Source organism: Rana temporaria, chromosome 5 (genome assembly GCF_905171775.1).
Source record: "Rana temporaria chromosome 5, aRanTem1.1, whole genome shotgun sequence".
NCBI classification, from domain to species: Eukaryota; Metazoa; Chordata; class Amphibia; order Anura; family Ranidae; genus Rana; species Rana temporaria.
The window spans coordinates 366839005-366864057 of NC_053493.1; the positions used below are offsets into that span (position 1 = coordinate 366839005).

The following is a 25053-nucleotide window of genomic DNA, read 5'->3' on the forward strand; positions in this document are numbered from 1 at the left end:
GACTATGTGTATGGCCAGCCTCAGCAACTGCCCCTATACTCCCTTCCTTTTTTGCTTCTCTATATCAATTTGGATGATGGTACTTTACTATGGTCTACTACATTATTTTATGTGAGGCTATACTCCAAACTTTTACAGTTTACAAACAACCTTACACCAACTGAATGTAACCTCAATGATTTTTTAAAAGCATATACTGTATATAGCGTAGATATGCTTACCCTAGGAACCAATTAGGAACCCTAGGAACCAATTAGATTCCACATGTTGCCCTTCTACTTTAGGCAAGACCATGGAGTTGGCCATTAGGCTGGCCATTGATAATCCAGGCTGCTTAAAACGATAAAAAAAAATAAGATTCCTCTATCTACACAAGCGAGGTGGATAGAGGAATCCTCCCTACAATTCTGCCATTGTATTCCGACAGCAGGACTTCTTCACTATCCGAACAAACTGATCAGAAAATTAATCATTAGATTGACTTCTCTTAAGTAAGAGCGGCCATACATGGATCGAAATTCATCCGGTCCCTGCTGAACTGGCTGAATTCCGATCATCTATGTTAAGCTTCAATTGGATGTCTTAGGCTGTTGGGCAGAGTATTATATGCTCCATATACAGTACTTATTTGGGGTAAAGAGGAGCATGTCACATTGTAATCTACCAATATGCCAGTTGCTGGCCACAATTTAAAGCCCAATCAGTCTCAGTTCATGCAAAGAAGCACATACTTTGTTAGTCACCAAAAATGTATAGCCTTCCCATTATGATCTGCTCATTTGTAATAGATCTTATTCTTAAAGTGGAACTTTACCCATAACAACTTGATAAAAAAAAAATTCTTTAGCAAGTAACATACATTCCACATTACATGTGCTATAAATTGCCTCCAGCATTGTCCCTGTTACTTCTTGGCGGAGGCTGCCATTTTGCTGAAGCCCAGAGCCCCAACAGTAAATCATAAAGCAGAACTAAACCCAGCGATTTACCGGTTTCAAAAAAACGTTGCATCCTTGGAATGCCGGAAATGCAAACTGTCACATTTTGTGTCCTAAGCCAAATTGTTAAATCATCAAATGGCTGGTGTCATAACTGACATGTGCAGCATCATGGCAGTTGCAGATCAAACAAAAGCAGCTTTAATGCTGTCAGCAGATTGGCCTCTACAAACTCAGCGGTGCCTAAAAATGCAGAGCAGGTTGAGACAGTGTATTATTGGATTTCAAAAAGTATAGACACTTCTTTATAATGTTTTTACATGGCTATAGCTGCAAAAGGGGCCAACCTGAAGTGATCTAGCAGGACTTAATTTTCTGCCTAAAGTTCCACTTTAAGGTACAAAGATTCTTACTAAAATTGTCAAGGTGCCCATACCTCAAAGAGCAATTGGACATGCATGGTTGTCCAGCATGTATATAAACCAAAGGGCCAGATTCTCAGAGACTTACGTCGGCGTATCAGTAGATACGCCGTCGTAAGTCCGAATCTGCGCCGTCGTATATTTAAGCGTATTCTGGAAACCAGATATGCTTAAATTTGGCTAAGATACGAGCGGCGTAAGTCTCCTACGCCGTCGTATCTTAGGGTGTATATGTACGCTGGCCGCTAGGTGGCGCTTCCGTTGTTTTCCGCGTTGAATATGCAAATGAGCAAGATACGCCGATTCACGAACGTACGTACGCCCGTCGCTATTAGTTACGCCATTTACGTAAGACATACGCCGGCGTAGAGATAAAGCAGGTCTCTAGGTGGCGTAGCCCATGCAAAGTATGGACGTCGGAACAAGCGTATCTTTTTACGTCGTTTGCGTAAGTCGTACGCGAATAGGGCTGTGCGTAAGTTACGTTCACGTCACAGGCATTGAGCCGGCGTATCTTTGGGCGTAATACTGAGAATGCGCGCGCATGCGCCGTTCGTTAGGCCATGCATCCACATGGGGTCACGCTTAATTTAAATACAACACGCCCACGACCTGCCTACTTTGAATTACACGCGCTTACGCCGGCCGATTTACGCTGCGCCGCCGTAACTTAGGACGCAAGTGCTTTGTGAATACAGCACTTGCCTCTCTAAGTAGCGGCGGCGTAGCGTAAATAAGATACGCTACGCCCGCACAACGTAAAGCCGCCCTACGTGATACTAGGCCAATATGTTTAGCTCAGCTCAGTGTCTGTTTAGAATGAAAGGAAGGATGGATATCGGTGGCCCAACACCTTCCAACTGCCGAGCTTTCGAAAGGCTTCACAGGCAAGGGTGGGACAACCTTGGCAGGAAAAGTCAAGATCGGCTTAGAACTTTAGCTGCTTATATCTCTGGATCTGCTGCTCATTTTGATATGGGGTTTTCAACCCCTGCTTCTGCATTGTCCACATATTCTTGGCTTAAATTGCGGTAGTTTGTGACAAGTTAATTTTTAGCTTGCATTCTTAAAACGGGGGTTCACCCTAAAACTACAATAGAATGTTACATCCAGCATACTGCTGACATCTACAGTATGCTGTACCGCTGTACTTACGGTCTTATGCTATTTTCATGGGGCTTCCGGGTTCTCGCTCCCCCGGGGAATAGGCGTTCCTTAGGTGATTGACATTCGGGTGAAGCGCGTCATTGCCTTCTGAAAATATCCGAGGGGGACTCGCCACTTTAAGGCGCCTGCGCAGTCAGCTCTACATGGCAGGCGTCGTATAGCTCCCTAAAGAGCCGAGTCCCCGTCGGATATTTTCGAAAGGCGATGACGCGCTTTACCTGCACGTCAATTGTCTCCTGGGAGGATCAACACTCACTCCCAGGAGACATTGCGCAGAGCTCCCCATCGGGGAAAAGGAGCGACACGTCCACTCCCCGCAAGGAAGAAGACCCGGAAGTGCGGCTGAATACAGGTAAGTGTACAAAATGACAACGCTACAAGCCTTTATTAAGGCTGGAGATAGGTTAGCGAAAAAGTTAATTTTGAGGGTGAACCTCCGCTTTAAGAAAGCACAGTGTGTACATTACTTTATTTACTGTATTTCCAGTACATTACTTTACTATAAGCTGAACGAACATAAATGTTCAGCCAAAAAGTATTGTGCAATAAAACTGTATTGGGGGCACATCATGACAATTTCATCCTGTACATAAAAAGACAATTTATTCTTTACATGCTTTTCGAGTATTACAAAGAAACACAAATTGCTGGGCCAACAAATGCTGAATTTAAGCTGAGCTTACACTTTCTTTTGCAGGGCCCTATGCTATCTGAAACTGTGCCAGTACGAAGAGGCCAGACATGACTGTGACTGTGCCCTGCACAGGGACGCTTCTAATATCAAGGCTTTGTACAGGCGAGCTCAGGCCTACAAAGGATTAGAGGTAAATGAGAGGATAATAACTGACAAAGCATAACTGCACTGCCGCTGGATTTCTATGCCACCAGCAGCTTGTGTTGTAATGTAGAAAGAGCCCGCAGACAGGAAGCCATGTTCACATCGCTGGGTGTGGGTGAAGTGGTTTTTCACAATCCAGACATGTACTGTATGGTAAAAGTTCATCTGCATTACACGGCCATACAGTGCATTGTGTATATTTCCGGAAGTCACAAGAGCCGGTAAAAACATGCTTAGATTGTACAATATACTGATATGTTCTACTTTCTAAAGGAATGGCTGCATTTTTAATAAGTTATGTTAAAATAATTCCGCATTTGCAGATTCCTAAAACATGAACATGTGTGGTCAAAAAAAATCACGCTGCAGGATATTTATTCCTTTTGATCTGTTGTCTTCATTCAACCACTTCATTACTTAAACCCCCTTCCTGCCCAGACCAATTTTCAGCTTTCAGCTCTGACGCATTTTGAATGACAATTGCGCGGTCATACAATGCTGTACCCAAATAATATTTTTATCATTTTTTTCCCACAAATAGAGCTTTCTTTTGGTGGTATTTGATCACCTCTGCATTTTTTTTTTTTTTTTTTGTGCTATATACAAAAAAAGACAGAAAATTTCGAAAAAAAATAAAATACAATTTTTACTTTTTGTTATAATAATATCCCAAGTATTTTTTTTTTTTAATATTTTTTCCTCGGTTTAGGCCAAAACGTATTCTTCTACATATTTTTGTTAAAAAAAAATTGCAATAAGCGTATATTGATTGGTTTGCGCAAAAGTTACAGCGCCTACAAAATAGGGGATAGATTTATGATTTTTTTTTTTTTTACTAGTAATGGCGGCGATCTGCGATTTTTTTTTTTGTCAGGCCTGCGATATTGCGGCGGACATATCAGACACTTTTGACACAATTTTGGGACCATTCACATTTATACAGCGATCAGTGCTATAAAAATGCACTAATTACTGTATAAATGTGACTGGCAGGGAAGGGGTTAACACTAGGGGGTGAGGAAGGGGTTAAATGTATTCCCTGGGTGTGTTCTAACTGTGTGTGTGTGGAGGGGGATTGGCTAGGGGAGGTGACCGATGCTGTGTCCCTATGTACAAGGGATACAGCAACGGTCTCCTCTCTCCCTGACAGGACTGCTGTCAACGCCGATCGCGGGAACCTGGCGGACATCGCGGCCGCCAGGCACGCGCATCGGCCTCCCAGCGTTTGCCCGCTGCACGCCCCCAGCGGCGCGCGCGGGGAATGCAAATAGCGGGACGTCCAGGGACGCGGGTCTCAAGTGGTTAACTGAGCAAACCAGTGCAAACAAAATAAAAAACAAAGCTTTGTTGACACCTGATGCTGCAATTCCAGCTCTACGCACCCTCAAGACAATTTACATTGAGTTTGCAGTTTAGACTAACTTAACACGACTCCACCATAAGCCTTATGGGATTGTACACCCCACCAACACCCAACATACCATAAGAACATACCTAAATTATAAATAAAAAAACACAAGGATTGTGGAGAAGTTTAGGCTGCGGCCCCTTTATTGGGTTTAAAACAATTTTAATTATGAAATGAACTTTAACCTTTAATACCAAACAGAATCGCTGTTAACCATTAACAGACCAACTTGCTTAGTCACTAAGACTCAAGCAGTAATATCTTATATAAAACAAGTAACACCGTACCAACCACTGTCCACCCACAAAGTGGGCGACATTACCCACATAAAGGGGGACCGCGACGAGGGGAATAAAGAGGGAGGGTGGAATGAGCAGGTCAGGTCAAAAGATCCAAAAGGAAGGCTGAGGAGAATACAGAGGTGAGTCCAGCTGACAGACCTGAGGTAAATGCTGACTCCTCCCAGTGACAGGAGAGGATATAAGTAAAAGGTTACACTCATTGGCTAGATGTTTCCCGCCAAAGGATTTGTCACCAATCCAGTGCTCTGCAGCTGAGATAAATCTTCCTAGTAACAGCAGGCAGCTTGTCACCTGAAACACAAAGAACCAGCAAAACGGCCATAGGGAAACATGTACTTAATTATCATAGCCCTCTATTAAGAGTAACATGTATTTATTAAACAACTAGGTGTTAGGGGTGATAATTCAATGGGGCCACTTCTCTATTTTATTCTTTTGTGGCCCTGACAGGAAGGGAGAGTCCACAACTCCTGAAGTGCATTGGCTGTATATTACAATTTCAACCAGTAAAGACTTTGTAAAGAACCCACCTAGTCATGTGACTTTTCATACTACACAACTCCCTACTATTCATCTAAGAAATGATGGCCACATTGTTATAAGAACTAAAACTCAAACAAGGTTATTACACATCACAAGTACAGTGGGGAAATTATTTGATTCCCTGCAGATTTTGTAATGCCCCGTACACACGATTGGAATTTCCGTCGGGATAAACTACGATAATAGTATCGTACAATCCCATATACCCAATTCTATACCCACAGTTGATCCAGAGGAAGGCAAAAAAAAACAGCAAAGCATGATAGAATTTGCTACAGAAGGGGAAAAAATTCCTTCCTGATCCCCCGAGAGGCAATCGGATATTCCGGAAGTTGCCCAAAGGGTGGCGCTAAAGAGCTGAAAAAACACGTTGGCCGACAATTCTTTTCCGTTTGTATGCAATACAAGTTCCTGGCCAACTCCCTTCGGTCAAAAGTCCTACGCTTTGTCCGCAGAAAATCCGATCGTTTGCATGAGGCTTTAGTGGAATCTTGTTAGTTGGTGGAATTATATGGGTCGGGATGTAGAATCCTTGACATGGATGACTAACCAGTTAATTTTCTACAAAGAAAACTGTGACTAGCTTTTACTCGCACCATAAATATACTTTACAATTATGAGATGTTATACTGTATGCTCTTTGTTAAAAGTACAAGCAAGACAATCATTTTAAGTGTCTTCCCTTGGCTCCATGCATATAAAAGGAGGAATGAATAATTCATAACATGCACAATACTTTTCTTTATGTTATATGAGGTAAACCGAGTGGGACAGCAACCGGGAATCCTGGTACTCAGAGGAGTATGATCAAAGCAGCCTAGGCTGGCACACCACTCTGCTCTTGTCCTGTAGATGAGCACGCTTATTTTAGTTATGTGCACATTTTGGAACATGCTGTCTTCACATTTTGGAAGATAATGTACATCAGATGTACTGAATGCACTGTAAAATCCAGTTGTAAAATTTCCAGTTTTTTTTTTATTGCTTTTGAATGATTTTTTAATGATTATTATTGTTTGATCGTGCTTTCAATTTGAATGTTAAAGCCAGGAAGAAAAATGCACAAAGTGTAAGGCCTCATGCACAGGACTTTTTGCCAGCTCTCCTAGAAGCCTTTACTCTTCGCAGCAGTGTTTTGGCAAAACAAAAAAAAAACATTTGACGCTTGTAACGCATTTGGCTAATTTGTGCACGTCAATACATTCCATTGGCCTTTGAAATAAATTTTAAGTGTTACTAAACCCAGGACCCTGCATTCACTAAATCTGGTCTCCCACAGTACACAGAACATGGAAATGCAATCGTTTTAGTAAATATAAACAGCTAAATACCTTTTCTCATCAGCAGTATATAGCAGTCTTGTGCAGTGGCGTCGCTAGGGGGTGGCTTTGGGGCTATAGCTCCCAATCTGGGGCCCATAGCCCGGAGTCTCTGCAGGGGTGCCTACACTATATACATGTGTATGGCTGCCTAAGCGTATGACTTTCTTTACTTTGCTGCTATGGGCTCTAGCCCCAGATCTTTTGTAGACCTAGCAATGCCCCTGGTCTTGTGACTTCTTGTGCTTGATAGATGCTTAATCTGTCTGAATTAGAATTGTCTGTATTTTGCAGATTATTATTATTTTACAGTATTTACAGCAGCCAATTGGAGTCTTCTTTGCATTGTGAGCTTGTATGGCATCAAAAACTGAAACTTCTCTGCTCAGACTCTTTAATAAATGGGGCCAAGGGCACCTTGTGTTTGTCAGGGAGAGCAGAACAAGAGGGTTCTGTAATGTAGTGTTATAATAATGGTAGAAAATTTGATTTTTTTTTTCTTCTTTTTAGAATTACCAAGCTTGTGATAGTGATCTCCAGAAAGTGATCTCTCTAGATCCTGGAGTCCAGGAAGCCAATACTCTATTAGCAGAGATCACACCGTTTTTATCAAATTGCCTAAAAGCCAATGGACATGACAAACAGAGGAAGAAGATCCTGATTGAGGAGGTACGTCACTATTACAAACTAATAACTGATAGGCTTTAAATTACAATATTGTATTATTGGAGAGGTTCTTTCACAGTCTATACAGAGGAACAAGAATAGAACATATGATAAAAATATATACATTTTCTGCCTGCATGGGCATCCGTAGGTAGGGGCAAGAGGGGTCAAGTGCCCCCCCCCCCCTGGAATCTGGGATCAGATCAGCACTGTTAAATTCAGCACAGTGGTGTCGCTATGGGGGTGCGGGCAGCTCTTTTCCCTACTCAGTCCAGCAGATAACTTTGCAGCACTGTGACAGTAAAAAGAGGAGATGCGGTCTGTCAGAGGTTTCCCCTGCTCGTCGCCCATTTCTTCTGTCAGGGAGAAGAGTCGGCGGCTCTCACTGGGTTCCCCGCCCAGCTTCCTGCCCGCTCTGTTCCTTCCCCATTGGCCATAACTGAGGGCCAATCAAAGGAGACTAGGAAAGCATCATGGGACATGTAGTCCCAAAGATTGGCGGCCCAATTTTCCACAGGGAGGAGGCTACAGCTCGAGAGAGAGAAATTGAGAGATTGCAGCCTGGAAAAAAGCTGAGGGAGTGAATGCTACAGGACAAAGAAAGAGGAGTGTGCTGGGCGGAAGCCAGAGAGAGAGCCACGCTGCCCAGCGTCACCAGAGAGAGAGCCACGCTGCCCAGCGTCACCAGAGAGAGAGCCACGCTGCCCAGCATCACCAGAGAGAGAGCCACGCTACCCAGCATCACCAGAGAGAGAGCTACACTGCCCAGCACCACCGCAGAGAGAGAGCGATACACTGCCTAGCACCCCCGCAGAGAGAAAGACTGAGCCACTGCCAGGGTACAGACATGCTACATTACTGACGGGAGTTGCCCCCGGGGAAACCTAGAGTGAGCGATTGTTCAGCAGGAGGGATCACTGCTGTAGTTTCGATGGGTATGGCAAGAGGGCCTATCGGCCATTATCCATTACTTATCCTGGGGACTGTACTGCGTCTGCAGTCTGACCATGATAATGTGATAATGACATTGTCGAAAAGGGGTAGCGCATGGGTGACCTTAAAATGATGCCCCCCCTGAAAAAAGTTCTGCGGACACCCATGTCTGCCTGGTTTAATGTTAAACTTTAAGGCCCCATGCAAACCTGTGAGCTGCACTGCGTGTTCCTGCAATATATGGTAATGTACGATCTACTATGTTGTGGGTTGTGGTTGAGTTTATTTGGCATAAATAACACCCAATGCCGCTCGCTTGATCATAGCATTGCACGCACTTTTCAGCACAACAGACGTGTGAGCCATCTCTATTGGAGTACGGTGTTGAAGAAAAGGTGCAATGTCTACCTGATAAATGATTAACTGACAAGCATTCTCAATGGCTCAAACGCTGCCACTGTGCCCATCAAACGCAGCCACTGAATGCTGCACTGTGCTCAAATTTCTCAAAAACTGAAATAGAATCCCTAAAACCCCCCAGGCTCTGTGCGATCTATACATGACATGCAAAGCCCAACTCCAGGATGTTAGTACCTTCCCTCCCATGCTTGGTATCTATTTACTCGGCGTAACATCATCTTTCACATTATGCAAAAAAATTGGGCTAACTTTACTTTTTCATTTTTTTTAAATTCATGAAAGTTAATTTTTCCCAAAAAGTTGCGTTTGAAACACCGCCGCACAAATACCATGAGACATAAAATATTGCAACAATCGCCATTTTATTCTCTAGATTCTCTGCTAAAAAAAAATGTATATATAATGTTTGGGGGTTCTAAGTAATTTTCTAGCAAAAAATATGGATTTTAACTTGTAAACACCAATAGCCAGATTCAGAGAGACGGGCGCATCTTTAGTTCGGCGTAGCGCATCCCATTTGCACTACGCCGACGTAACATAGTGAGGCAAGGCTAGTATTCACAAAGCACTTGCTCCCTAAGTTACGTCGGCGTAGCCCAAATGGCCCGGCGTAACCCCGCCTAATTCAAATTAGGCAGGTAGTGGGCGTGCTACATGTAAAGTAACCGTGACCCCATGTAAATGAGGGCCGTTGGTACGGCGTATGCGCGCGCATGCTCAGAATCACGTCGCAAATACTCAATGCTTTCGACGTGAACGTAACCTACGCCCAGCCCCATTCACGTACGCTTACGCAAACGGCGTAAAATATGACGGCTGTTCCGTCGTCCATGCCTTGCATGGGCTGCACCATCTTTTTGGTGGTTTATCTTTACGCCGGCGTATGTCTTACGTAAACGACGTAGCTTACTGCGGCGGGCGTACGTACATTCGTGAATCGGCATATCTTGCTTATTTACATATTCGACGCGTAAATCCACGTACACGCCCCTAGCGTCCAGCGTAAATATGCACATAAGATACGACGGCGTAGGAGACTTACGTTGGTCATATCTTAGCAAGAATGCGCGCAACGATACGACGGTGCTCATTCGGACTTACAACGGCGTATCTACTGATACGCCGTCGTAAGTCTACGTGAATCTGGCTATACATGTCATAAATAGGCTTAGGCATGAAAGGGTTAACTGAAGCAACTTTACAGGCAGAGAAACTAGTTTTCTCAGGCAAACCCCTCCCTCCCACAGAGCTGATTAATGTTTGATTGGCCACTGGCAAAGTCGTCTGTCCTGGAGGCAACCTGAAGTCGCCCTAAGTCGCGCTAAAGTCGCGCCCAGAGTTGTGTTGTCCCTGTGTGAACCAGCACTTAATAATAGCGATTAGCTATAATACTAGATATAATACTATAAATAGAACTAATAGAAATGTAAATAATAGAATAACAATTTAATAATAATAGAAAAAGGAATACTAGAAATTGAAATAGAAATAATAATATTTAAATATAAATAATAATACTAAAAATAATAACAGAAATAGAAATAAAAATAGACAAAATATTGATTGGAAAAGATAAAAATTTGCTTTTGTTTGAAAGGAGGCAGAAAGAAATAATATGGAGAGTGGGTGAAGAGAGTGCTTTAATTTTCAAACCAAAAAGCAAATAAAAAAAATGCTGATTAGTTTTGTGCATGGAGGATGGGGGAACAGATGGTGTAAGGTGTGTTTTTTTTTTTACTTTAAGAATGCACATTAACCCCTTCCTGCCCATGCTATAACCGACAGATGCTACAGGGTGGCTGTCCAGTTCTGGGAAGAGTATCTGTGGACGTCCTCCCAGAACCGCGCCTCCCACATCGGGTACACTCTGTGACTGCTGTGTTCCTTGGACAATTGCAGCGACCCTTTACCAAGTGATCAGCTGTGTCCAATCAGAGCTGGTCACATATACCCCATCCACCATCTGGAGGAAAAAGACTCGCTTGGTTGCCACTATAAATCTCAGAAAGAAGGGATGTCACTGTGATTGAGAAAAACACAATCGGGTGACAGTTTGTGGAATTACTGTTGAGCTTCTGGGAACTTTGTTGAAATTATTCCTCAACCTTTGCGTCACTTACTACCGAACCCCTGCACTCTGTGTTAAGCCAGAGCCAGTATTCAGCGCAATGAAAATCACACTCAACTTTTTCTGTGGCGCAGAGCCCCGCAGTTTTTCTCAGCTGCAGGGGCCCAACTTATGATCCTGCACACAGGCCCACAGCTTTCAAAAAATGCCCCTGACCTGATCTCATCATTGCGCATCCATTCCATGTGCTTGTATGTGACATCCCATACATCACATAGAAGCACGTGGGCTGGATGCGAGAGTTGGATCAGCAGGATGAGTGTGCCAGGACAGGTAAATGTGTCTCATCTCTGCTTCCTTTCACCACTCTGCATACCATAGATGAGCAGGAGGGTACAGCGGTGGGAAAAATAAGCAGGGGGGGTTTCAGAGGTGGGGCAAATGAGCAGGGGGGTTCAGTGTTGAGGCAGATGAGCAGGGGGGTTCAGTGTTGGGGCAGATGAGCAGGGGGGTTCAGCGTTGGGGTAGATGAGCATGGGGGTTCAGCGTTGGGGTAGATGAGCATGGGGGTTCAGTGTTGGGGCAGATGAGCAGGGGGGTTCAGTGTTGGGGCAGATGAGCAGGGGGGTTCAGTGTTGGGGCAGATGAGCAGGGGGGTTCAGTGTTGGGGCAGATGAGCATGGGGGTTCAGTGTTGGGGCAGATGAGCATGGGGTTCAGTGTTGGGGCAGATGAGCAGGGGGTTCAGTGTTGGGGCAGATGAGCGGGGAAGTTCAGTGGTTCAGATACGCTGGGATGTACACACCAGCGGATCTATCCGCTGGAACTGATCCGCAGATCAATTCCAGCGAATAGATCCTCTCGTGTGTACGGGGCCTAAGTGTTCATATGTGTTATATGTGTGATAATGGGACCTCCTTAAAGTGGATGTAAACTCACTCTCATCCTTTCTGAACTACTGCCATAGTGCTGATCTATAATGATATACATGCCTCCTGCATGTATCCTTACCTTTCAAATGTTTCCCCTCTGTCTGTTATAAGAACTGAAAAACTGCAGATTCTGTGGGTGGATCTGTTGTCTGGAGCTCGGTGGGTGGAGTCGTGATGTCAGTAGACTCCCCGCCCACCTCTACATTTCCCTTGTCAACATGCATTTTCTCTAAATTCTGCTATGATCACCAACATCCAGTCAAAATCCAGAAAAGTAACCACATGACTTCAAAAAAGCAGTGGCCCTCCAGCTGTTGAACTATACATCCCATGAGACATTGTAGAACTCTGACATTCACACACATGATTAGGCATGATGGGAATTGTAGTTCCTGAACAACTGGAGGGCCGTAGGTTGGAGAACTCTGGACTAGTGCATGAGATATGTAAATAACCTGTCATTCACAGCAAGGGGGAAGAACAGACAAAAGTTTTCTCCCGTTAGTCCGTTTTATCTCACTGAAAAAAATAAGAGGATTGCTCAGATCTGGATTAACTCTTTGTGACAAGACTGGGCACAGATAGGAAATTTTATAGTCTACATTGTGACAGCAAAAAAAAATAAAGAAAATTTGGGTTTACATCCACTTTAAGCCTGGCGTACACAATCTGACTTTCTGCAGACAAATGGCTAGATTCAGGTAGGCAGGCTTATCCTTGCGGTGGCGGCGTAGTGTATCGTGTTTACACTACGCCGCCGTAAGTTAGCGAGGCAAGTACATAATTCACAAAGTACTTGCCTGCTAAGTTACGGCGGCGTAGCGAAAAATGCGGCGGGCGTAAGCGCGCCCTTTTCAAAATAGGCTGAGGGGGCGTGTTTTATGTTAAGTACGCCGCACGGTCCTATTGGTTTTGACGTGGACGTAAATCCCTATTCACGGACGACTTACGCAAACGGCGTAAAATTTTCAAATTTCGACGCGGGAACGACGGCCATACTTAACATTACTATTCCAGCTATTTGATGGAATAACTTTAGGCCTGATAATGCGTTACGTAAACGGCGTATCTGTACTGCGTCGGCCGGGCGTACGTTCGTGAATAGGCGTATCTAGTGATTTACATATTCTATGCCGACCGCAATGGAAGCGCAACCTAGCGGTCGGCCTAAAAATTACACTTTAGGTTACGACGGTGTAAGACACTTACGCCGCTCGTATCTGAGCCTAATTTAAGCGTATCTGGTTACCAGGCCAAGTTCTCTAGAGATAAAAATACACAAGGCTGGAGGCTGAGTATATTTAGAAAGATCACTGAACTCCATGGTGACTTGTTATATCCTCGTTAATTACAAGGATGTCTTATTCCTCATTTATACACCAAAAGAATGATGCGGATTGGCTGCCATTCCCAGACACGACCTGCGACTGACTGACAGACATAAGAATGGGGCATATTTATTGGAGGTTGAAATCCCGGCCCCTTTGATGTCTGGAAGTGACGGCATTTTCTGTTTGTTGACATTGGTATGAGTGTAATGTGAGCCTCTGGCAACTGGAAGATGTGGGTGGCAACATGGCAGCTAAGGTTTTAGTCTAGATCTTGATCTGTGATGCAGCAAATGCGATTTGATTGGTAAATTGGCGACCAATGATCAGCAAATCAATCATTATACTTTAACGTTTAAAGTGAACCTTGGCTGCAATAACACCTGTGCCGTTTTGCTACCCCGTTGTCTCATCTCGCTCTGAGATTCCATAGTGTCTGTCCGGGTGACTCAACGCCTGGGCATCTAGTCACATAATCTCTGTTGGTGGGTCAGCAAAGCTGAACTCTGATTCCCCATCAGCATAAATCACATAACCAGATGCCGAGGCTTTTCATCAGGTGACCATGAAATCCTAGTGCTGCGCTTTCTGCAGAATACGCAGTATAATGGGGGTCCCGTGGTTCTCAGTTCAGCGCTCAAATATATTTAAATGCTGTTTATAAACATTGTAAACCTAATAAACCTGAATCCTTCTGTATATCAGGTATTCTAGTGATGAAGTTCATAATCGTATCCACAAAGTTCATGTTTATAATGACTTATGCCGCGTACACACGGTCGTTTTTCGGGATGAAAAAAAAAGTTGTTTTTCAGCATGTCCAAAAAACTATGGGGCAGATCCACGTACATCGGCGCATTAATCCGCCGGGCGTAGCGTATGTAAGATACACTACGCCGCCGTAACGTATTTTTTTTTTTCGAATCCTCAAAGAATTCGCGCCGTAAGTTACGGCGGCGTAGTGTATCTTTGGCGGCGTAATGGCGCGGCATTCAAATCTCTGTGATGGGGGCGTGTTTTATGTAAATACGTCGTGACCCGACGTAAACAACGTTTTTTTTTTTAACTGCGTATGCGCCGTCCGTGGGGGTATCCCAGTGCGCATGCTCGAAATGAAACCGGAACAAGCCAATGTTTAAGACGGTGACGTCATTCTACGCAAATCCCTATTCGCGAACGACTTGCGCAAACGACGTAAAAAATTCAAAATGCGAGGCGGGAACGCCGGCCATACTTAACATTAAGTACGCCTCATAATAGCAGGTTTAACTATACGCCGGAAAAAGCCGAACGCAAACGACGTAAAAAAATGCGCCGGCCAGACGTACGTTCGTGGATCGCCGTAACTAGCTAATTTGCATACTCAACGCGGAATTCTACGGGAAAAATTTCGGGTGAACTCCCGCTTTAAGAATGATTTGTAGTGTGGTGTTTTTTTTTATTGGTGATTGTTTATTTGTGATTAGTATCAGTGTTTTTAATATTTGTTTTATATTTGTACAGCAGTTGGGTTGGCATGTAATTACCGTATTTTGCTTCATAAGACGCACCTTACCATAAGACACAACTACGTTTTAGAGGAGGAAAACAAGAAAAAAAAATTCTGAACCAAATGGTGTACTAAAATATTTACCTGTGCCCATTAAATGCAGCCTGAACTGTGCCCATTAAATGCAGCCTGACCTGTGCCCATTAAATGCAGCCTGACCCGTGCCCATTAAATGCAGCCTGACCCGTGCCCATTAAATGCAGCCTGACCTGTGCCCATTAAATGCAGCCTGACCTGTGCCCATTAAATGCAGCCTGACCCGTGCCCATTAAATGCAGCCTGACCCGTGCCCATTAAATGCAGCCTGACCCGTGCCCATTAAATGCAGCCTGACCCGTGCCCATTAAATGCAGCCTGACCCGTGCCCATTAAATGCAGCCTGACCTGTGCCCATTAAATGCAGCCTGACCGGTGCCCATTTAATGCAGCCTGACCTGTGATTGGTGAGGATGTCATCACATCTGCCTGTTACTATCTTGATATAGCGCGGTCATTTACCCCATAGGGTCCCGACGCGCTTGAGGGTGATTAGAAGATTACAGTAAATGCTTGGTGAGAAGTGCAAGCATCGCCCTCTGGGGCATGCGTTTTTGTTAAGTTCCATTGTAACATGGCAGCAGCGATGGGGGGGGGGGGGGGGGGTTTGGCCTGGTCAGTATTCGCTTCATAAGACGCACAGGCATTTCCCCAATTTTTTTGAAAGTGCATCTTATGGAGCGAAAAACAGTATAATAATAATAATAATAACGGTAATTGTAGGGCTGCGCAGATTTTTTTCTTGTATAGTTTACATCTAAAACAATGCCACCAAAATACAAATATCCACTTTAATGTGCCCAAATAAATATCATTAAAAATGTATTATATAAGCCCAAAATCTATGGAAATGTCAGTTCAGATGTGCTTGCTCTCAAAATAATACTCGGCCTTATAGAGAAATGCAGGCAAACAGGATCACATTTTTGGCGCTACGCTTCCTATACTTTGTACATGTTTATTTCCTGTGATGTGCACATCCTGAAGACTCTCTTTGTATAGATTTCCTGTAGATGTATACACACTGCAGCAACTGAATTGCACAGTTGGGCCCCTTTCACACTGGGGGCAGGAGGTGCGCCGGCGCTATACCGTTGTTTTTACCGCAATATTCGGCCGCTAGCGGTGCAGTTTTAACCCCCGATAGCGGCCGAAAAAGGGTTAGTACCACCCGCAATGCGCCTTTGCAGAGGTGTATTACCGCGGTTTCCCATTGCTTTCAATGGGAAGGAACGGTAAACACCCCGCTCCTTCACCGCTCCGAACATGTGGCTTGCAGGACTTTTGGAGCGGTCCTGCTAGCGCACCGCTTCAGTGTGAAAGCCTTCGGGCTTTCACACTGAAGACTGCATGGCAGGATTTTTTCAGGCGGTATTTAGGCGCTATTTTTAGCGCTATACCGCCTGAAAAAGGTGTCAGTGTGAAAGGGGCCTTATACTGTGGTGATTATGGCAGACTATGCCAGGGCACTATGCATTGTTATTGGTTGTAGTCCAAGCTGGGAGCACACAGATCATGCAGCAACTGAAATGAGTAAGCGTTGTCACCCAGGGATATATAGGGGGACATTTACTAAAACTGGAGAGTACAAAATCAGCTTGTTCAATTAAGCATAGGCAATAAAACCTGGAAGCTGATTGATTTCTATGCAGAGCTGCACAAGATTTTGCATTCCCCAGTTTTAGTATACAACCCCCATAGCATCTGTGAATACACCCTGGTAGCATGATTTAATGGAAAGCAGGACTAAAAATAGATCAAAGTGTTCGTCAATCCAAAAACATTTTTTGGACAGCGTAGGGAAGGATTAAAGTTTTTTTTTTATTGCTATCCAGTAAGGATGAGCTCCGGCGTGTTTGCAGAGTCCATGTGCAGAGCCCGCCAGGAAGTCGGCACTGTGCTGCGCTAATCACTGCCAGTGAGACATTTCCCGATGCTCGGATGCAAAGATCGGTGAAAAAAATAAAACATTTAATTACGGTATGTTCATTTTGCTCATGGTGAGTTCTCCTCACTTCCTGGCTAGAAAAAAGTCCGCAGGACAGAAAGAGAAGTGGTTTCCCTCTAATAGAGACCATAAAAACCCAACACAAGTTCTAACCCTTCCCCATTCTATACAAAACTAATAAAAATAGGTTTTAGCTGGACATATACTTTCATTTTATTGACACCATGCGGGCACGTGCGCTGCGAGCTCCGTGACCATGGCCACGGACTCGATGTCCGCCGGTGTCCCGCGATCGTGTCACGGAGTGGCAGAACGGGAAGATGCCTATGTAAACAAGGCATTTCTCTGTCCTGCCTAGTGACAGGACAGTGATCTACTGCTCCCTGTCATCGGGTGCAGTGATCACTGTCGTGACACTTGTAACCCAGCCCCCACACAGTTAGAATCACTCCCTAGGACACACTTAACCCCTTCATCGCCCCCTAGTGTTTAACCCCTTCCCTGCCAGTGTCATTTACAGTAATAAGTGCAGTTTTATAGCACTGTTCGCTGTATAAATAACAATGGTCCCAAAATGGTGTCAAAAGTGTCCGATGTGTCCACCATAATGTCGCAGTCACGATAAAAATTGATGATTGCCGCCATTACTAATAAAAAATAAATAATAAAAATGCCATAAAACTATCCCCTATTTTGTAGACGCTATAACTTTTGCGCAAACCAATCAATATACGATTATATATATATTTTTTTCTTTACCAAAACTATGTAGAAGAATACGTATCGGCCTAAACTGAGGAAGAAATTCGTTTTTTTATATATATTTTTGGGGGATATTTATTATAGCAAAATGTAAAAAATATTGCTTTTTTTTTTCAAAATGTTTGCTCTTTTTGTTTATAGAGCTAAAAATAAAAACCGTAGAGGTCATCAAATACCACTAAAAGAAAGGTCTATTTGTGGGAAAAAAAGGACATCAATTTTGTTTGGGTGCCACGTCGCACGACCGCGCAATTGTCAATTAAATCGATTCAGTGCCGAATCGCAAAATATGGCCCGGTCATTTCTTCCGGGGCTGAAGTGGTTTTCATATAGGAATATAGGGCCAGATCCACAAACACCCGGCGCAACGTAACTTTTGTCATTTAAGTTACACCGCTGCAAATTACACAAGGTAGTGCCCGATCCACAAAGCACTTGCCTTGAAATTTGCAGCGGTGTAACTTAAAATCGTCCGGCGCAAGGCGTTCCTAATTTAATGGGGCGAGTGCCATTTAAATTAGGCGCGCTCCCGCACCGGACGTACTGCGCATGCTCCCGATGTCATTTTCCCGACGTGCTTTGCGCGGTTTTACGTTGCGCCGGGTTTTGAGAATCGCGACGGGCGTAAAAAAAAAAATAAGAGTTGCGGCGGGAAAAAAAAAATGTAAAAAAAAAAAAAGACAGCGTCGTGGGAAAGAAGGGTCTACTTTTTACATGGTGTACTAACTTTACACCTTGTAAAAGCAGCCCTAATTTTGCGATAGCAAACTAATACGGAGGAAAAACGAAGCTGAAAAGCTTCGTGGATCTCCGTAAGTGCTAATTTGCATACCCGACGCGGCATTTCGGCTCGAAATGCCCCCAGCGGCGGCCGAGGTACTGCATCCTAAGATCCGACAGTGTAAGTCCCTTACACATGTCGGATCTTCTGTCTATCTATGTGAAACTGATTCTGTGGATCAGTTCCATAGATAGAAACAGGGATACGACGGCGTATCCCTTTTGTGGATTACCCCCATAGACTCCAAAAATAACTTAACACATCGTAGCCCTGAGTTCATAGGGCCTGAACACCCCATGCCCATGTTCCATAGTTCTGAGCAGCCTTGGAAGCAGGTCCCTGCATGTCCTGTAGTGTAACGTAAAACAAGAGTCAGTATGTAGTTAGTTCTCAAGACATTCTGGGAGCACGATTTGGTGGTTTCCCAGATTTTCTGCCCTTGTTGGGACTCCAGGGCAATGCTGAGATGTGATTCCCATTTCTGCATGTAGGCGTGAAGGGGTGGCGAGGGGCCAGCAATAAGTTGAGAGCATAGTAAGAAGATCAAGCCTGGAGAGTGCGGGTCCCCACAGCAACGCCTTTGGAATGGTGTAATGCCTTGTACACACGATCGGTTTTCCCAGCCATAAAGAGTCCGCTGGGAAAACCGAGAACCTGCTCTGTAGCTTTTTCCCCCTACAAACAGGTGGGTTTCCCGGCAGGAAAACTGCCATGAGAGCTTTGGTCGAGAAACTCGACCTTGTGTATGCTCCACCGCAGGTTTTCCCCATAGGTAAACTTCCGGCTTAAAAACCGCCGGCGGGAAAAAAAGACAGCATGTTCTATTTTTTCCCGCTGGGATTCTCGGCGGTTTTCCTGTCGGGAAAACTGCGATGGAGCATACACACGGCCGGTTTTGCCTGCCAAAATCTGTCATGGCATTTTATCCCAACGGGAAAACCGGTCGTGTGTATGAGGCATCAGGGTCACTTCCTTGAAAGGGGCAGGAATCGTAGATTGGATGGAATGTTTAACTTGTAAGCAGCGGAAAATTTCAGCTGTGAGCAATTATCCATCTGCAAGGTATGAAATTACTTGGAACCGTCAGGGGATGTCAGTAGGCAACGCGTCAGTCAATTTTAAATCTATCCAATGTCGAAACGCATGTGGGTTTTTTCCATCCTGGCGGCAGCAGCTTTATAATTTATTTCTTACTCACGAATCACATTTATCCAGTGCAGACATTTAATAATAACAACATAGGGCTAGATTCAAGTAGCTTGCTGTAAGTTTGTGCGGGCGTAGCGCATGTTATTTACGCTGCCGCAACTTACACGGGCAAGTGCAGTATTCACAAAGCACTTGCTCCGTAAGTTGCAGTGGCGTAGCGTAAATGGGTCCGGCGTAAGTGCGCCTAATTCAAATTAGTATGAGGGGGGGCGTGTTTTATGTAAATGGGTGGTGACCCGACGTGATTGACGTTTTTTCCCGAACGGCACATGCGTCCGTGGAATTTCCCAGTGTGCATTGCTCCAAAGTACGCCGCAAGGACGTTATTGGTTTAGACGTGAACGTAAATTACGTCCAGCCCTATTCGTGAACGACTTACGCAAACAACGTAAAAAATTCAAAATTCGACGCGGGAACGACGTCCATACTTAACATTGCGTACGCCACATAATAGCAGGAGCAACCTTATGCCGGAAAAGCCTAACTTAAACGACGTAAAAAAATAGCGCCGGGCGTACGTAAATTTGTGAATCGGCGTATCTAGGTCATTTGCATATTCTACGCCGAAAACGACGGAAGCGCCACCTAGCAGCCAGCGTAAATATGCACCTTACGATACGACGGTGTAAGACTTGCGCCAGTCGGATCTTGGGCTAATGTCGGCGTATCTTGCTTTCTGAATACAGAAAGAAGATACGCCGGCGCAGCTTTGAATTTACGCTGCGTATCTATAGATACGCCGGCGTAAATCAATGCTGAATCTAGCCCATACTGTATAATAGATATAACTGACAGATATAAGGCATCGGGGTGTACAGGGCGTGAGCAGCTTTCTAGAAGAATGTTGGGTTTTATCTGAGGTGATGTTGCTTTTACCGCATTGTCAATGAGGATGAATGTACCCTGGAAAGCGCAGAGGCCATTCAGGCATGGTGGTGCCTTTTAATAGAAGTGCCTAATAATTCAGCTTGTGGTTGCTGAGATTGCACAAATCTATTTTAGAGCTAAAAGATGATAAGTCCATTAAATTTTAATAGATTGGTCACCCCGGGAGGATGTATTTTCCTACTCTGATTGGATTTCAGCTAAAAATAGCATGTGTACAGCAGTCTGCCAATTCTCAGTTCTGCCCTAGTCTTTGTGGGTCCAAAACCTGGTACTGGGCAGCCTCAGCTCAGCTGTGACAGGAGAATATTCTCTGCAGTAGTGCACATATTGGTCTGGTCTGATTTCCCATCCACTCCCCATCTACAACCATATACAACATCACAGCCACTCCTCTTACCTGTTCTGTATTATCTCCTGAAAGTGACAATAAACATTGGTTTAAAAATAAATCTAATCTACTAGATATTCTTAACTCAGTTGATCGCAGGTAACAGGTGGAATGCAACTGGTTCCTGCGCTGGCCAGCCCTGCCTTCTAAGTGCCGGAGAGGACAGAGGACACTGTTATGGGCAGGGTCATCCCCATCCCTTCACATCACCCCCCCCCGAACCCTGCATTCTAAGCGCAACTCACTTCTAAACCCTGCATTCTGAGCGCAATGCACTCCTGATCTCTGCATTCTGAGTGTAAAATGCACTCCTGATCTCTGTGAAAAAAAGGGAAAATATTGTGCTTCTCTAAAAATTAAATAAATGAACTAAAGAACCAGCTGCTACACAACAATGTGACAAAGATTATATAGTGATGTGAAAAAAATGTAGCGCTAATGGTACGAGAGAGACAGTGATGTCTCACTAGATGAATGTGTTATCACTGTACTGAACCAGTGATAATGATAACAACCAATATTAAGTGAATAAATGTGTTGATAAATCCACAAACAAAAAAGGAAACAAAAAATAATAATAAGTACATCAATTTGACTTGTGGATGAATGGTGAAGAAAGCAAACGTGTGACCACATAGATCCTCATGGGCAAACAGTCATTCCTTCCAACTAAATATAGATGTAAATGCACTTACCGTAACCAATGGATCTACCTGTCAGCGACAGCAGATCGTGTAGACATGGGAAATCTCGGGGCAAATCAGCTCGACATTACTGAAGACTGTGCAGTAGGAACCGCGGAATGGATGATTGGAAACCAAAGATCTTCAATGAAGGACCCTAGATGAACGATATCCTGGAACAGTATACCAAAACTGGTTTCCACCCTGAATCCAACGGATGGAAGAGGTGTTGATAAAGCCCCTTGAGGGGATAAAGGCACAGCGGAACTGCTCTGAAAAAACTAGCTCCAAAGAACATGTGGGGAGAAAGAAAAAACAGAGCCCCAATAGTGCAGGTCTAAAGTATAAAGGTTTTATTGTAAAGTAAAAAGTAAACATTAAAAGTGATCACAAATGATTAAAAGAGGCAATATGGGGAGTGGCGAAACCAAGCCCTACGCATTTTGTCCTACAGGACTTCAACTGGGGCATCGAGTCCTGATCTCTGCATTCTGAGTGTAAAATGCACTCCTGATCCCTGCGTTCTGAGCGTAAAATGCACTCTTGATTCCTGCATTCTGAGCGTAAAGCACTGATGAACCCTGCACTATTGTAATACTTATTTTATCTTGGTTCTGAGTAAAAATATTTTATTAAAATCTTTTATTTTTTATTTTTTTGCGGGGGGGGGGGCGTGATCTTTGACTTCATTAGTGTTGTTAAAGTATAACTCCATCTCTGGAAGTTAGCCTACCCCTGCTCTAAGCCCTCTCCAAATTGCTTATTTTTGCTGCTGTTATCTGATTCCTGTTATGGTGGCCACAGTGGAAACTAACACATTGTGGCACTCATAAGGACAGTACAAAGTAGCAACTGAACCACAATTGAAACCTGAATAGTATCTATAGTTTTTTTGGCTCCAATGACTGGTGCTGTCAACATTTTCACAGCTCTTACTGTATTTGGAGATTAAATCTCTTTTCCTCCAGATGTAAAATTCCCCCCTGTCCTCTGTGATGACCTTAAAGTGAATGGACCATTTATGTATTCATACCTGTTGATCATATCCCCCCTTAATCTCTTCTCAAGAGAAAATAACTTAAATTCAGCTCATCTTTCCTCATAGCTGAGCTCCTCCATGCGACTTATCAGTCTGGTTGCGTTTTGCCCAGATTCACACTGGGCTGCGGGAATGAAGCCGTGTGAGTTCAGCTGAACTTGCACAATTTCACTCCCGCTTGTCAGTCCCGATTTCGGCCGCGATTACAGAGACATCTGTACAGGTTTCAGCATAGATGTCAATGTAAATCACGGCCAGAAATTGAAAAAAGTAGTACAGATACTACTTTTTGAAATCGATGCGGCGTTGCACCGATTGGGACGGTGTCATTTCCGGAAAATGAGGCCGATTTGACATGTCAAGATGCAGCAGTGCGAACCAGGGCTTCTCTGCATTTTCTTCAGCTCTCCAATATCATTTTGTGAACTGGTTCCCAAAACTGAACTGCATATTCTAGATGAGGTCTAATGATTTGTATGGGGGTAAAATGATATCTCTCTCTCTCTCTCGCTGGAGTCCATACCTCTCAGTACAAGAAAGGATTTTGCTTGCTTTGGAAACTGCTGCTTGGCATTGCATGCCATTATTAAGCTTATTGGCCCTCCAGGTTTATGAAATGCTCTATAGATGGCTTTCCCAAGAGCAGTCAGATCATACATGCACTTTTAGGGTTGCAGAATGTTTCCAGTTTTATTCTGGTTTAACCTTCACCCTACAGACATGAAGGTGATCCTATTCTCTTGTACTGATCACCTGATTTCTTGTGAAATTTGATTGAGCCTTCTCCAGGACTTACTGTACAATGTTTCCTACTTTCCTAAGTCTTCTAGTACTTTAAATAGCTCCTGGGTATCTTTAAATTCGGTTGAACTCTGGACAAGGGCAGTGAACCAGTGGCGGTTGGTCCATAGAGGGCGCTGGAGCGCCGCCCCTTCTGGCTCTCGCCCACCACTGAGTCTAATAACATACATTCATGCATGAATGTATGTTATTGTTGCCAGCTGCCGCTGGTCTATTCAGAGATGGCCGGAAATTGAGCGTCGGCCACCTGAATAACGGCAGCTGGTTGGCTGTGCGGAAGTGCCTATCAGAGCCAGCGGCTCTGATAGGCTTTCCGAGTACAGCCCTCGGCTCCCGAATGTCTTATCCTCGGAACGCACGGGGGGTGCGTCCCTTGGATAAGACTGACGGCCGTCTCAGCCAATCAGGTTCCCCGATTCTGGTTATCGGTAACCTGATTGGCTGAAGCGTCACCAAGGTGGGAGAAGACATTGAGGGATGTGGAAGGAGTAAGGTAAGTGCATTTTACAGGGCACAGTGGCGACAATGGGCACAGTGGCGACAATGGGCACAGTGGTGACAATGGGCACATTGGCAACAATTAAAGGGCACAGTGACATGCACAGTGGCAACAATGGGCATAGTGGTGACAATTAAAGGGCACAGTGGTGACAATTGGAACAGTGGCGACAATTGGCACAGTGGCGACAATTGAGGGGCACAGTGGCTGCGTTTGATGGCATGGCACAGTGGTGACAATTGATGGTACAGTGGCTGTGTTTGATGGCATGGCACAGTGGCTGCGTTTGGCATGGCACAGTGACTGCGTTTGATGGCATGGCACAGTGGTGCGAATTGATGGCATAGTGACTGCATTTGATGGCATGGCACAGTGGTGATAATTGATGGCACAGTGGCTGCGTTTGATGGCATGGCACAGTGGTGACAATTGATGGCACAGTGGCTGCGTTGCATGGCACAGTGGTGACAATTGATGCCACAGTGGCTGTGTTTGATGGCATGGCACAGTGGTGACAATTGATGGCACAGTGGTTGCATTTGATGGGCACAGTGAGGCTGCAATCTTTTTTTTTTTCGTTTGTGCCCCCCAAAATATTTTGAGCACCAGCCGCCACTGATCTCCACTGAACCATGGCGACCAGTCAGTCCATAATTGAGTGGTAAAAGCCAACCAACTGCTATGTGTGACCCATCCATAATTGCTCCAGTGTGTGTATCATTCACCCAGGGTTTCTTTCTGATAAAGCTTTCTAGTAGGATAACAGGAACTGTCCCACGTTTTTCTTTATATATTTACATAAAGCTATAATATCTGGGTGCTCACCTCTGCCCCAGAAGAAGCGTCTATTTCTTAGGTCTCGCGCACTATAGGACCTATTTGGAAGGAAGGCCTTTACCCTACCAGTAGATTTTTGGGAGGCCCATCTTTGTACAGAGAAGAGAACATACAAATTGAGTGAAGATGTTGTCCCATGATAGCTCAGCAGTGCCATGGTGAAAATAACGAAGTCAATGTGTATTACAGTATTTATCTATTTGTTAAGCACTTGATACGGTAAAACAATTTGAAGTTATTGCCTGTACTATTATGATGATGATTCATCAAAGCTTATGAGTTGCTGTAGGATTGTTGTATATATTTCTTAGTGCTGTTAGAAATCTCATCTGTTGCAAATATCAGAAATA

General features: G+C 44.3%; 1 protein-coding gene across 1 annotated transcript in view; it reads left to right on the top strand.

Annotated features, from left to right (window-relative positions):
- SPAG1 (sperm associated antigen 1) overlaps positions 1-25053 on the top strand; it is a 148216-nt gene that overhangs the window by 118488 nt on the left and 4675 nt on the right. The window contains exons 16-17 of the mRNA XM_040354781.1: positions 3225-3351; positions 7448-7606. Coding sequence (XP_040210715.1) covers positions 3225-3351; positions 7448-7606 — 286 coding nt within the window. The remainder of the gene's footprint in view (positions 1-3224; positions 3352-7447; positions 7607-25053) is intronic.